General features: G+C 47.4%; 1 protein-coding gene across 1 annotated transcript; it reads right to left on the minus strand.

Annotated features, from left to right (window-relative positions):
• Positions 1 to 28: 28 nt before the first annotated feature.
• GTF3A (general transcription factor IIIA) lies at positions 29 to 12,427 on the minus strand. The gene is made up of 9 exons (XM_049100794.1): positions 12,343 to 12,427; positions 12,054 to 12,268; positions 9,524 to 9,624; positions 5,260 to 5,356; positions 4,790 to 4,878; positions 3,730 to 3,812; positions 1,703 to 1,932; positions 428 to 481; positions 29 to 193 (listed from the first exon to the last, which is right to left on the minus strand). The coding sequence occupies exons 1-9, from the start codon at positions 12,425 to 12,427 to the stop codon at positions 29 to 31; spliced, it is 1,119 nt and encodes a 372-aa protein (XP_048956751.1).
• Positions 12,428 to 12,649: the final 222 nt, after the last annotated feature.

Genomic DNA, 12,649 nt, shown 5'->3' on the forward strand with positions numbered 1-12,649 from the left:
TAGTTGTTTAAACAAAGCAATGTGAGGTTTAGCTGAGGGTAAGGATTGCAACTGTTGAGAGCACCTTGTCTTCAGTACAGTTCAGGGTCTCTCCATTCTTAGGCACAGATAAGCCTTGTTCTTGCTTCTTTTTAGGAGGAATATAGCCACTGAGACGAGAGGCCAAACTCCGCTTTTCACGAGATCGTTTTACCTTTGGAAATAAGAACACAAGACAATGAGAATTCATAATCAAACTTTGTGAACTGGTCTTCTAATAGGTGTACCCCCCAACAAGCCTACCACACTCTACAAGAAAATGAAGGCCATGCCATCCCTTCCATAGCAGTGTAGGCTCACACAGTAATAAGGAGCCAAAAACATTCTAGATTGCATCTGGCTGAGGTGACTGATGTTTAAAATCAACAGCCTGCCTGATTCAACTTACTTTGAGTTTCTTCTTGTCAGGGTCATGCACAACAGCATGCCTAGTGAGACTTTGCTACAATGAAGGAAAAAAAAAACAGTTATATTTTAAAAACCCTGCCATTTTGGTGTCTATTAATATGAAAACTCCATGAGTTATTTAAATTAACTGTCAACAGGCAGCCTGGGTGGCTCAGCGGTTTAGCGCCGCCTTCAGCCCAGGGCGTGATCCTGGGGACTCGGCCCACGTCAGGCTCCCTGCATGGAGCCTGCTTCTCCCTCTGCCTGCCTGTGCCCTTCTCTCTCTGGGTGTTTCTCATGAATAAATAAAAATCTTTAATAAATAAATAAACTATCAACCTTTCTATTATATACCATTGAGAGTGTGGCCTCTACCCAGAATAGAATTTTTCCTCAAATCCTAGGCCTTTCCCAAAGATCCAGATGAGGAATTTATAGTCTCAACCTACTTATTTCGTAAGTAAGAGGAGGGGAAACCAGTTTTGAGTGAGATATTCCAAGCTGAAGAAGATTCTTTTAACTGAAGTGATGTCAGCAGCATTTCCAAACACCAGTGGGATATCTGACCAAGGTCTTGCTGTCCTTGATAATGCTGAGCACCATCAGCCCCAGGTTGTTTTCTGATGGGATGCATGCTGAGGCTGCCTCACTTGTCTCTTCAGTCGTAGTTACAACTCCTGGTACATACTTGGAAGAGCATCTGCCAGACTGAGAGTCTGCAGGACTGCACAGGCCCTCCGTTTAGTGTCATAGTCTTAGTCAAATCACACCAAGACTCAGACTAGAGTTTCAAGTGCTGTGGTCCCCTATGTCCTTGTTGCCCACGTCTCTCAATCCCTAGATGACAACAGTCTAAAAGAACACCCAAGAATCAGCATACTCTTACAATTAATTAATGAGCATGTAGTACCACAGGCCATGGTTCTCAAAGTTAGACAACATTGCCTGGACGGTTTGTTAGAGCCCAAGTTACCAGGCCCCATCCCCAGAGTTTCTCATTCAGTGGTGGGCCTATGGATATGCATCTCTAGCAAGTTCTCAGGTAATGCTGATGCTCCTGATGCAGGGCCATGCTTTGCCTATAGGCAAAGGCAAATCTGGCTGTTTTGCGAACCTGAGTTAAGAACCACTCTAAGTGAAGCAAGAGTGAATGGTCCAGAGCACCCGCGCTCCCCATCTCTCAGCCCTGGGGCAGCATCTGGAAACCTAGGGCTCCCAGGAACCTGGCTGGGAAGCCACAGACCCAGAGGACTGCATTTGGAGGCTGAGTACTTACTTTCATTGCAAATGTTTTGCCACAGCCTTCCTGTTCACAAGTGAATGGGCGCCTCTCCTCGTGGAAAGAGAGGATGTGGCTCTGGAGATTGAACACGGTCGTGTAGGTTCTGCTACAGCCTTCTCTTGGACACCGGCACACGTCCCTTTCTGGGGCGTGGGTTTTCATGTGCTGCTTAAGGTAATCCTTGCGCTTAAAGGTCTTCTGGCATACTTCACATTTTATGTCCTCTGGTGGAGTACACAGACAACTTCCTCAGGCATCACCATACACAAGAAGTTAATTTGAATATGTAAGGAATGTTGCCCAAAATATGATTATTGTAAATGAGAAAACTAACTCCAATCTTTATCACTTGGAAGTTTGTCTCCGTTTTCCCACGTTCTTGTATCACGTAGAGGCACACTCTCTTCCCTTACCGGGGGAACAGGGGTTCTCAGCACGGTGGCTGTGGGCAAGGGAAGATTAAGACCAGCTTCCTTCCCTGTCGTCCAATACCTAAGGCACTGGTTCCCACGCTGCCCCACAGAACACCAGTGCCTCCCTAGGTTCTTTACTTGCCAGAGCCTTTAAAACTACCAACTGTGGGGTACCTGGATGCCTCAGTCATGAAGTGTGCGCCTGCGGCTCAGGTCATGATCCTGGGATCCTGAGAGTGAGCTCCCTGCTCAGCAGGGAGTCTGCTTCTCCCTCTCCCTCCACCCTCCGCCTCTCTGTGCACGTTCTCTCAAATACATAAATAACACCTTAAAAAAAAAATAACACCTTAAAAAAAAAAAAATTGCACAGCTGCTCCTGGCATAGCCTCTCCCGAACCTGGGACCACAGCTCGCTCTGCTCATTTGTCAAACAGCTGAGGGACCCAGCACGTCATAAAACATCACACAGAAAGGTTATTATTTTAGGGCTCATACGTAACATTTCATTCTTTAAAAACAGTTCTATAGCGACAAAGATTTACACTGTGCCACACGTCTTCCTTACCTTTATGGGTTTCTTTCACATGTTTTAGAAGCTCTGTCCATGTTTTGGCCACAAAGGAACATTTGTCTTTTTGACACATATAGCCTGTTTAGAAAAAAATACATTGGTGCATTGCTTCTCATGAATATTCTGTGTAAACACCAATCGTAATTAGAAAGGAAACAAACCTATATAATTTTTCTCCTACCTCCCAATAATCTGTTAGTCTTTAGAGGTGGGAATAGAAACTAAGTTTGTTGTACAGGGAAACCAAGTAGTCGCACAGCATGGTATTCCACATGGGGTCTTATGTCAGCAGACTTCCCAGAAGCACGTAGTCCCCTCTCCCGCTGTGCCCAGTGAGCTACGTACACTGCACGTGGTCTCTTAGCTGCTGTCTCCCTGCCTCCGTGGCTCGCAGCCCCGTCCCCTCCCTGCGTTATAGGGTCCTGTGCTAACTTGTGTTTCACCAACTAAATAGCAGAGAGAAACTAAAAGGAACAAGGCTACCTCTCATTCTTTGGCTACGAGTCTCTTGTTAAAACAAAAGCTCCATATATTCTACACTTAGGAAATTGGAATACAGATATTAAAAAAAAAAAAACCCTCATGGAAACAGAGAATGGATTCATATATTTATTGAGTCTTTTTGAAAAAGTGGCAATCTGATTACCCCAAAACCTGAAAGTATTATCCAAACTATTCTCCGTGCCAATAAGGAGAAGAAAGACACAGGTAGTAAAGAGGTTTAAACAGTGGTGGAAAAGCCAACCTTGGCTGGAGCACTAACACTGAGAAGCATAAAGCACCAGCAGGCACTTGTGGCAAACAATAAAACATTTGCTTTGAACAGTGACGACAGAGGAGTGGAGAAACAGACAAGAGTGTGCAGTGCCTCTGGCCAAGTATGAAACCTGATTGAGCAGCATAGGCTGCCCCTGCCTACACAGTGTCCGATTTCTTTGTGTGACCACAGAATAGAAGAGGAAGCACCTTACGGTCAAAGAATTAGACACACACACACCCTACTGGGGCCTACTCAAAGCAGCATCCCTGGGGATCACCAGACATACCCTCGTGGACCTTCCCGTGTCGCTTCAGCCTGCTGGGTGAGGTGAAGTGTTTCCCACAGCCTTCATGGGCACACCTAGGTTAACGACAGGGGACGGATGAGTCAATCCATTCCTGTGGAGCATCTGCTTAGGGTGAATGTCACTCTCTCCCTTTCTGCTACCAAAGCCTCTGTCCCTACAACCAAACCAATCAGAAAAAGATTTAAAGTTGAGACTGAATCACAAGTGAAATTCAAGTTACTTGACCAGCCTTGAGACAAAACAGAAAAGAAGGACTTTTTTTTTTGGCGTGTGTGATCGAATTAGACTTTTCATCTTTATACTTCTGAAAATGGACTGTTTTCCTGGCTACAAAAAAATGGCCGAGGTAAACCCCTGAGGCACTTTGAATGTCTCTGCTGGATTGAGTGCTGCCGCCTGGGGACTGCAGCGTGGAAAGCAAGTGGGAGCCACGCAGGGGCACGGGCCGCTTCCCTGCGACAGGCCCCAGTGGCACAGGAGGTGGTAGGCCAGCCAGCACGGACAGGCCCCAGCCCTGCAGTGACCCCAGGAAGGCACTCGGCAGGACGGCTGCACGCACAGCCGCCAGCTAGTGCCCTTCAAGATGTTCCTCAGAGCAGGTGACCAGGGCTCTCTGACACCCTGGGCCAAGTCCACCCCTGGGTGTCCAGGCACCCTTCCTGCTCCTTGGGAAGGCCGCTCTAATGCACGCTAAGCCTGGCGACTTTTGCTCTGTGAGCAAAGAATACTTTGTTGTCTGTATAATGACATTTCACACAATTAAATGGGTTCTAGCAGAATACTAATTTCTTAGCTTTTCAAGCTTAGCCACAATTATACTGATCTCACACATCATTCAGAAACACATTAACTATTTCTGTTAGAAAAGAAAAACAAAGTTAAACTTATGAAATGCCCCAGTATATAAACGGGCATTCATGGTATAGAAAAATACTGATGAAGAAGTGGTTTCAGAACACTTGTATCCAATCTTTGCATTTCACTCTCACTCCCACCTGAAATGTGGGATCTCAGCCAGAGAAGCACCTACTTGAAGAGTGGCTCGCTGGTGTGCTGGCACTGATGGATTCTCAGCTGCTGGTGTTTCTTGAAAGCCTCCTTACAACCTTCAAAAGTGCACTGTTTAAGAAAAAGGTTCGTTAGTCTGGAGAAAAATCAAAGAACTATTCACAAGAGAATTCCCTCAAGATCAAAATATTGTGAAGACTTCATACTTGCTACCTGCTCCCACAGGGTTACCATCAAATTCTAGGCAGGAAGCTTTACAGATGAACACATTTGAAATAGGAAAAGTGTTTCGTTCTGGGGCAGTCTACCAATAATAAACTTCATTAGCACAAAAGTGTTTGCTTTCAAAATAAGCCGTTATTAGGATGGCTAGTAGTTGGGCTAAATTCAGGTTTTTGTCAGAAAAATCTGGTTGATGAGCATTTTAGAAATGTAGACAGTAAGCATAAAAATATTTAGAAAATTTAAGCCAAGAAAATCATTCATACTTACTACATATTGTTTTTGTTGATTTTCGTGTTTGCGTTCAAAATGTTTGTTCAAGTTTGATTTTGTGTTGAATTTCTGATCGCAGCCACTAGCTGTACAACTGTAAGAAAGTGTATAGACCAAAATATTAACGAGACAAAGGAGAGAATTTCTAAGATAAATATATCCTCCAACTCTGTAAAGCTACTTTCCAAAGTATAGTATAAAATAGTCTTTAACAAATTGCGAAGTGTTAAGTCAAAGTGCCAGCCTCTCAACTCTGAAATGATCGCCATGTAATGAGATGCATTTTCATGTCAGGCCTCTGAAATCGAGCACACTGCATCAGACATCCTTTATGAACTCGGCAGAGGGAAAGTGGAAAACACAAGTTCCAAAGCCCAAACCCTCCTTAGGCTTAAATTGTGTTCAAGTTAAATGTTCTCGATTTAGAATCTCATAACCTTAATTTTGCTTGAAATGTCAAATAATAAACTGCATTTCCAAAAAAAACCTCAAAAACACTAGTTTCAGCCTACCATCAGAGATAAAAATGTATTTAGGGCAAAACCACAAACCACTATGCCCTCTGTCATAACAGCAAGCCACTCCAGTCCCCCTTAATGAGCGTTTCTATATCTTGCCCTTGAATTATCTAAATTCTTTGTGGAGTTGCATTTTTTTTAATGTGTGCTCTTCTTGTGATGAGTTCTCCTAAACCTGATGGATGAAGCAGGACTTCCTTGGCAGCCCTAATCTCAGCTATCATCCACTGATAAACACTGGATAATACTCCTGTCAGGCATTGTGCTAGCTACAGGGACAGGCGGAGTCAGACACACAAGCTGACAGTATGCAGGGGCAGTGGGAGGTAAGCCACTGGAAGCACACGGGAGGGGCACTGTAGAAGAGCCCACTGCGAATTCCAACAGGTGTTGTTTCTGACCTCAGGAACAGAGTACAGAGTTTTAGCTGGGTACGAGGTCAACAGAAATAGAGCTTTTTCTAGCCTCCCCTGCAATTAGGGGTGGCTACATGGATATTTCTGGCCCATCCTGTTCAACTGCCAAGTTTCTAAAAAGGAAGCACACCTCTTTTTGCTCTTTCATCCACCCTGGTGGCTAGAATGCCTACGTGGCAGCTGGAGCTCCTCCAGCAGTCACCTTGAACCATGATGTCAAAGCCTCAAGATGAGGACGTCAGAGACAAGTTACAAGGAGCCCACGTCCTACTGACTGTGGGAACACCCCTCAACTGTCCACCTCTGCACTTCTGCTTTTCAATTAAGCAAGAAAAGCAGAGACTGTCTTATTTAAGCCTCTGGTGTGGCGGGTTTGCTGTCACTCTGGACTTCAGTCCTGACATAGGCGTCTAACCCAACACAAGGTTGGGGCAAGAGGACAAGGCCCAGAAAGGTCCTGACAGGAAGCGAATAGCAGGGGTCCAGAAGATGTAGGGAAAGTTGCAGGGCAGTGCTGCTGGTCAGTTAAGAACAGCTGGACCACAATTTCGTGTCTGAGAATCAAGCACGATCATAAAAAGGCCAGATCACAAAGGTCATTTAAACACCATAAGATCCTAGATTTTGTTATGAAAGTGACACCTCAAACCCATGCCCAGCTTTAAGAAAGGAAGCAGTCTGGAGGCAGAGAAAACACCATTCAAGTGGGAGTGAGAGCCTAGAATATGACCATGGCAGCCAGAGGAGGGACAGGGGCTAAGGGATGAGTAACAGATGGGATGACCCGCCCGCTGTAGGGGCTGCCTGAGAGGTTGAGGCATCCAGGGGAGCTGCCCTGCCTTTGCTGCGGGTCATCAGGTGGACAGGGATGCCACCTGACAAGAACGAGAGAGATGATGAACGGAAGCAGAACTCAGACTGGACTGTAGCGGTGTAGGACACAGGGAATTTAAGGAGCCAGAGTGACAGTGTCCGCTGGGGACCTAGAGTGGAGGACAGGTCCAGCTGAAGAGAGAGCCAGCAGGGACTGCCACAGAGCTGCCTTGTTCCCAAGGGAAGCTTTCCCATTTACCCTGTGCATCTGTATCCAGCCCCAGTTCTTTTTTTTTTTCTATTATTATTTTTTTTAAAGTTTTTTTTTAAATTGGAGTTCAATTTGCCAACATATAACACCCAGTGCTCATCCCGCCAAGTGCCCGCCTCAGTTCCCATCACCCAGTCACCCCATACCCCTGCCCACCTCCCCTTCCACTACCCCTTGTTCGTTACCCAGAGTTAGGAGTCTCTCATGTTCTGTCCCCCTCTCTGATATTTCCCACTCATTTTCTCTCCTTCCCTTTATTCACTTTCACTAATTTTTATATTCCCCAAATGAATGAGACCATATAATGTTTGTCCTTTTCCAATTGACTTATTTCACTCAGCATAATACCCTCCAGTTCCATCCACGTCAAAACAAATGGTGGGTATTTGTCGTTTCTAATTCCAGCCCCGGTTCTTTTGGAAGATTTTGTTTTAAAGAGTCTATAGTAACTGAGCTCAGAAAAAGCATAAAAGGGACACGGTTGCATGTTTCCTTCCTTCCTTGCCCCCTACCCACCCAGGACTCCCCACCACTCCCAGGACAGGCAATGATTTTGGTTTTATAAAATAACTTTTTAGAGTTTTAACCAGACAGAAGCAAATATAAATACAGTTTCTTCCTGTCCAGCTCTCCCTTCTCCTTTTTACACACAAAAAGGCAAGCCCTCCGTACATACTCTTCTGAACCTTGGTCTTTCAATAAATACGCCTTGGAGATTCTCTCCCAGTTTCACAGACAGCATCTGCACTCTTTTTTCCAGCTGTGGAGGACTCTACTGTGTGACATACTCTTCAGTCCCTCCTGACGACTGGGGCGCAGGCGGTGATTCCATGACTCTGCTATTACTAACAGTGTAGCATGTAACCACGTACACCCACTTACTACAGGCACAAGTGTATCTGTGGAATAAATTCCTCAAAGCGAAACTTCCAGGGCAAAGGCTATATTCCAGCTCTATTTTCCAGACCATGCCGACTCACTCTTTGCTGGGCTAGCTGAACTCCACTTTGAGATACATTAAGTTTCACTTAGGGTCATTTATTTTGATGAAGTTCTGTGTGCTTGAACGGGGACTGAGATAAGGACATCTGCCCCCACAGTAGTTTGTCCCATTCCCGCTGGCTAGCACGCTGGTCATACAGAGAGGTGGCTGCTCCCCATGGAGAATGACGTGAAGAGGATCCTGTGTCAACAATTGACAATTGACCTCAGACTGGGCCATAGTGAAACATGAGACACTTCACAGTCATCTTTAAAACTAAAAGAAATCCACTCAGATCATTAGAAAACTTTGGTGCTCTAGGAACTGTCCCATAGAACACAGTTATGATATCAGATTCTTACATCTGCAAAACCTGCCATACAGCTAGTTCTCTACATGGTCCCCTACATGTAGCTCTGGATATCTAATAAATTATTATTATTTTCATTGAAAACTAAGTGTTTCCATGAACATTACGTTCAGTGGTTCACGAAGTGTGGATGCCAGACTCACAGCATCAACATCACCTGGAAACTTGCCAGAAATGCAAATTCTCAGGCCCCACTTCCTGCCTACTGAATCAGAAACTCTGGGGCGGGATCCAGCACTCTGTGTTAATAAGCTCTCCAGGTGATTCACATGCTCCCCAAATCTGAGCTCCACTGCTTTAAAGAAGTAATTGATTTACCACACAAGCAGTATCTCCATCCTTTTAGAAATAATCAGTAACTCCACAAAGAATAAAATGAAAAAAAAAAAAAAAAGAAAAAAAGAAAAAAAAAAAGAATAAAATGAGCCTGGTACGAGAGAGGTGCAGGGGGTTAATTTGAGGAAATACAAGATAAAATATTAAAAGCTCTACTCCTTCATGCTTCTATCTCTTAACCCAGCAGCTTACTGGTTCACAAAGACCCTTACACATGGAGCCGAGACTCTGCCAGGGAACCAATAACCCATCTGGTCTGAATGGAATGGTTTTTGGGGGTGGATTTCCCAGTCAGTATATATGTTATGGAAAGAAGAGAGGATGCAAACTCAAGAAAACTTCAGATAAACGCATTCCTGAAGTTATCGCACACAAATGACCCACAAAACCCCCTCCTCTCTTCCACACATTCAAACCCCAGTGTCCTCTTGAACCAGGAGATACAAAGGACAGAAGCTGCATGCTCTTGGTCTCTGGAGTTAACAATCCATTTCTTACCAGGTCTACATGCCAAACACAGCCACTTCAAAGGCCTAAAAACTGTACTTTACTTACACAAATGGCTTTTCCCCAGTGTGAATCAGAATGTGGCGGCTCAGATGGTAGTCCCTGACAAAGGCTTTGCCACAGCCTTCATGGTCACAAACAAATGGTCTCTAGCAGGAAGGAGAGAAGAAAACATGTCAATCCTCCCCTAGTTAATAACTCTGGTATTATTTAAAGATCTAAAATGTGCAGTAGGCAAAGCCATGGACTCCACCTTCCGGGATGGCTTCCACTCAGTATTGGGCATCGAGGCTAGATAATGGAGTTTTACAAATGCCAAACTTTCTCACAAAGGCAGTACAGCAGATTTTGTTCTACGAATAGCATAGGAAATAAATAGGTAGCTTTCACAGTAATGGCACTGTTAACCTGCACCTAGCCTAACGACAGGCTTCAGCAGCAACCCCCTTAAAGATTACTTGTCTGCTATTAGCGTGGCCTATGTGCACAGGCCGCCACCACAGTGTGTTTTATCCATTCGAAGCCCAGGGCAGAGGAACGTGCAGGTTCCATCTCATCCTGGACAAGCCCAAGGTCTGTGCTAAGAGAATGCCTGGCACACCTCCGGGAAGATGTTCACAGGTGCCAGAGTAAAGCAGATAGCTCCCAGCCTAACTGCAACCACCACTGGGACCCAGGGGTTGGGAGGAGTCGTCTCCATTCTGAACCTACAGGAAAAGTCAAAAACATCCCCCAAATAACCAGTTTTGTTTATTTAACTATGAAGAACATAACCCCAGGGCAGTCCAGGAGGAAGAAACCAAGACCTCAAATGTCAGTATTAGTAGCAAAGCAAACAGGAAGACAGAAGAGTTGTTTTACTGGGGGAAGATCCACAGAACTTTGCACAGTATCTGTAATTTTGTTTTGTTGTCATTTTAAAGAGAGGGCAGTTTATTGTCTCAGAGAGCAAAGCTGAGGGAGGGGTTTGCAGAGCTACTTCCCTCAGGCCTAAGGACACAATCTATCCTTCCCCTGAGCCATGGCTCTGGGGGTGGCCCACAGAAGGAGGAGGGGCTCTGCTGCCCCAGTCGTTCTCAAGCAGGGATACAAAAATGACCACATGCTTCCCTACTTGGACATACAGGTTTCGGAACCCACAATTTGAGGGACAGAATGGGCAAGAGAAAACACAGGGAGGCAGAACATAATGGATGTTTTGAGCGAAGCCAGTCACTGGGTAAGACTGCCAAGACAGCTGGGTGGCATGGGTGAAGTCAAGGGCAGAAAGGAGCAAAGAAAACAGTCAGGAAGAGGACAGAGCTGGAGGAAATGGCTAACCTTCCAAAGCTGGAGAGGCTAAGGAGGATGGGGGCCATGAGGACACATGAAGGAATGGCCCATAAGTTAGGCAGGTGCTAGGAGCAAAGGCAGGGGTTACAGGTCCCTGGTTTAAGAAATTAAGGGCCTTAAGGGGCACCTGGGTGCCTCAGTTGGTTGAGTATCTGCCTCTTGATTTCAGCCCAGGTCATGATCTCAAGCTCATGAGATCAGGCTCCGTTCTCATCAGAGTCTGCTTGAGATTCTCTCTCCCTCTCCCCACCACACTCTCTGTCTCTCTCGAAAATAAATAAATAAATATGTCTAAGAAAGAAGGAAAGAAGATAGTTTAAACCCCTTCAGATGAGGCAGTGTGAAGCCGGGCTTTGCCAACTGTTGGGAAATTGGGCAGATTCCTTGGCTTTTCTGAGCATCCCTTTCCCCATGGGTCATCTTCCAAAGGCTTCCCTTTGCCTTCAAAATAAAACCCAAACTCCAAACCCTATTTGTACCCTGGCCTACAAATGAGTCCACCAGACTGCTCTGCTTCTGCTTCTCAGACTTGGCCCCATACGGTCTCCAACTCGATCACACTCAATCACACTCAACCACAGGTTCCTTTTGCACTTATTTTTCTGCCCAGACTGTTTTTCCCTCCTGTCTGCATGACTGGATCCTTCCCTTCTCATTCAGGTCAAGAGAGACCTTTCCTGACCATCCTCCAGGAGCTCTCCATTTACTACACTTCTTTGGAATCTGTCCTTATTCCTACATCTCCACTGCCCCTGCACCCATACCTGGACTACTGCATGTGGCTATATGAGTCTTAAGTCCTGGGAAGGGGCACCTGGGTGGGTCAGTAGTTGAGCGTCTGCCTTTGGCTCAGGGCGTGACCCCAGGGTCCTAGGATCGAGTCCCACATCAGGCTCCCCGCAGGGAGCCTGCTTCTCCCTCTGTCTGTGTCTCTGCCTCTCTCTAGGTCTCTCATGAAGAAGTAAATAAAATCTTAAAAAAGAAAAAAAAGATCAAAGGGGCAGCAGCGGCTTAGTAAGTCTGGAGCCCAAGACAAGGATGGCTCAATCTTGTAGTCCGTCTACCTCTCCCTAACCGAAGGCAGAGCTGGTTGGCCTCTGGCCCAGGGCGCCAAAGCGGGCCGGGTCCTGCAAAGGCATGTGCGCCCAGTGCCGCCCTCCCGGGGCCTCGCGGACGGTGCCCACTGGGCGGGCCGGCGCGCCCCGCGCCCCGCGTCCCGCGTCCCGAGGCTCGGCCGCCCGGTTACCTCCCCCGTGTGCTTGCACAGGTGCGCGTCTAGCTTCCAGGCCTTGTTGTAATTGGCGCTGCAGTCGGGGAACGAGCAGATGAACCTCCTGCTGAGCGCGGAGGGCGGCGGGGCGGGGCTCTCGCCCGCCGCGGTGAAGGCGTCGGCGATGGTCAGGGATGACACGGCCTCCGCGACAGAGGCCCGCGGCTCCAGGGCGCCCGGGGCCGCCGCTCAGCCACGTGCCGAGGCACGTGCGGCGAACGGCTGCGCGCGGCCCCGGAGGACCCGACGCGCGACCCCGCCGCACTTCCGGGAGCGCGACCCCAGGGGGCGGGGCTGGGCGCCGGCGCGCGCGCGGATCGCAGGCCCCGCCCCACGCCGCAGACGCGCATGCTCCGTGAGGCCGCTCGCGGGCCAGCGCCCCTCCCGCGGGCGGGCCTGGCGGCGGGGTCCCTCCGCCCGAGGGAGAGGCTCGGGTCCTACCCGCGCGGCCGAGCAGGAGGCACCGCTGACGCGCAACCTCTCTCGCACCCGCCACCCTCTGCAAAGCACTAACCGTGCATCGTCTGAACTAGCTTGTCCTTACGTTACTGGTTTGTCTTCTTTAGGGGTCT

This window comes from Canis lupus, chromosome 25 (assembly GCF_003254725.2).
Source record: "Canis lupus dingo isolate Sandy chromosome 25, ASM325472v2, whole genome shotgun sequence".
NCBI classification, from domain to species: Eukaryota; Metazoa; Chordata; class Mammalia; order Carnivora; family Canidae; genus Canis; species Canis lupus.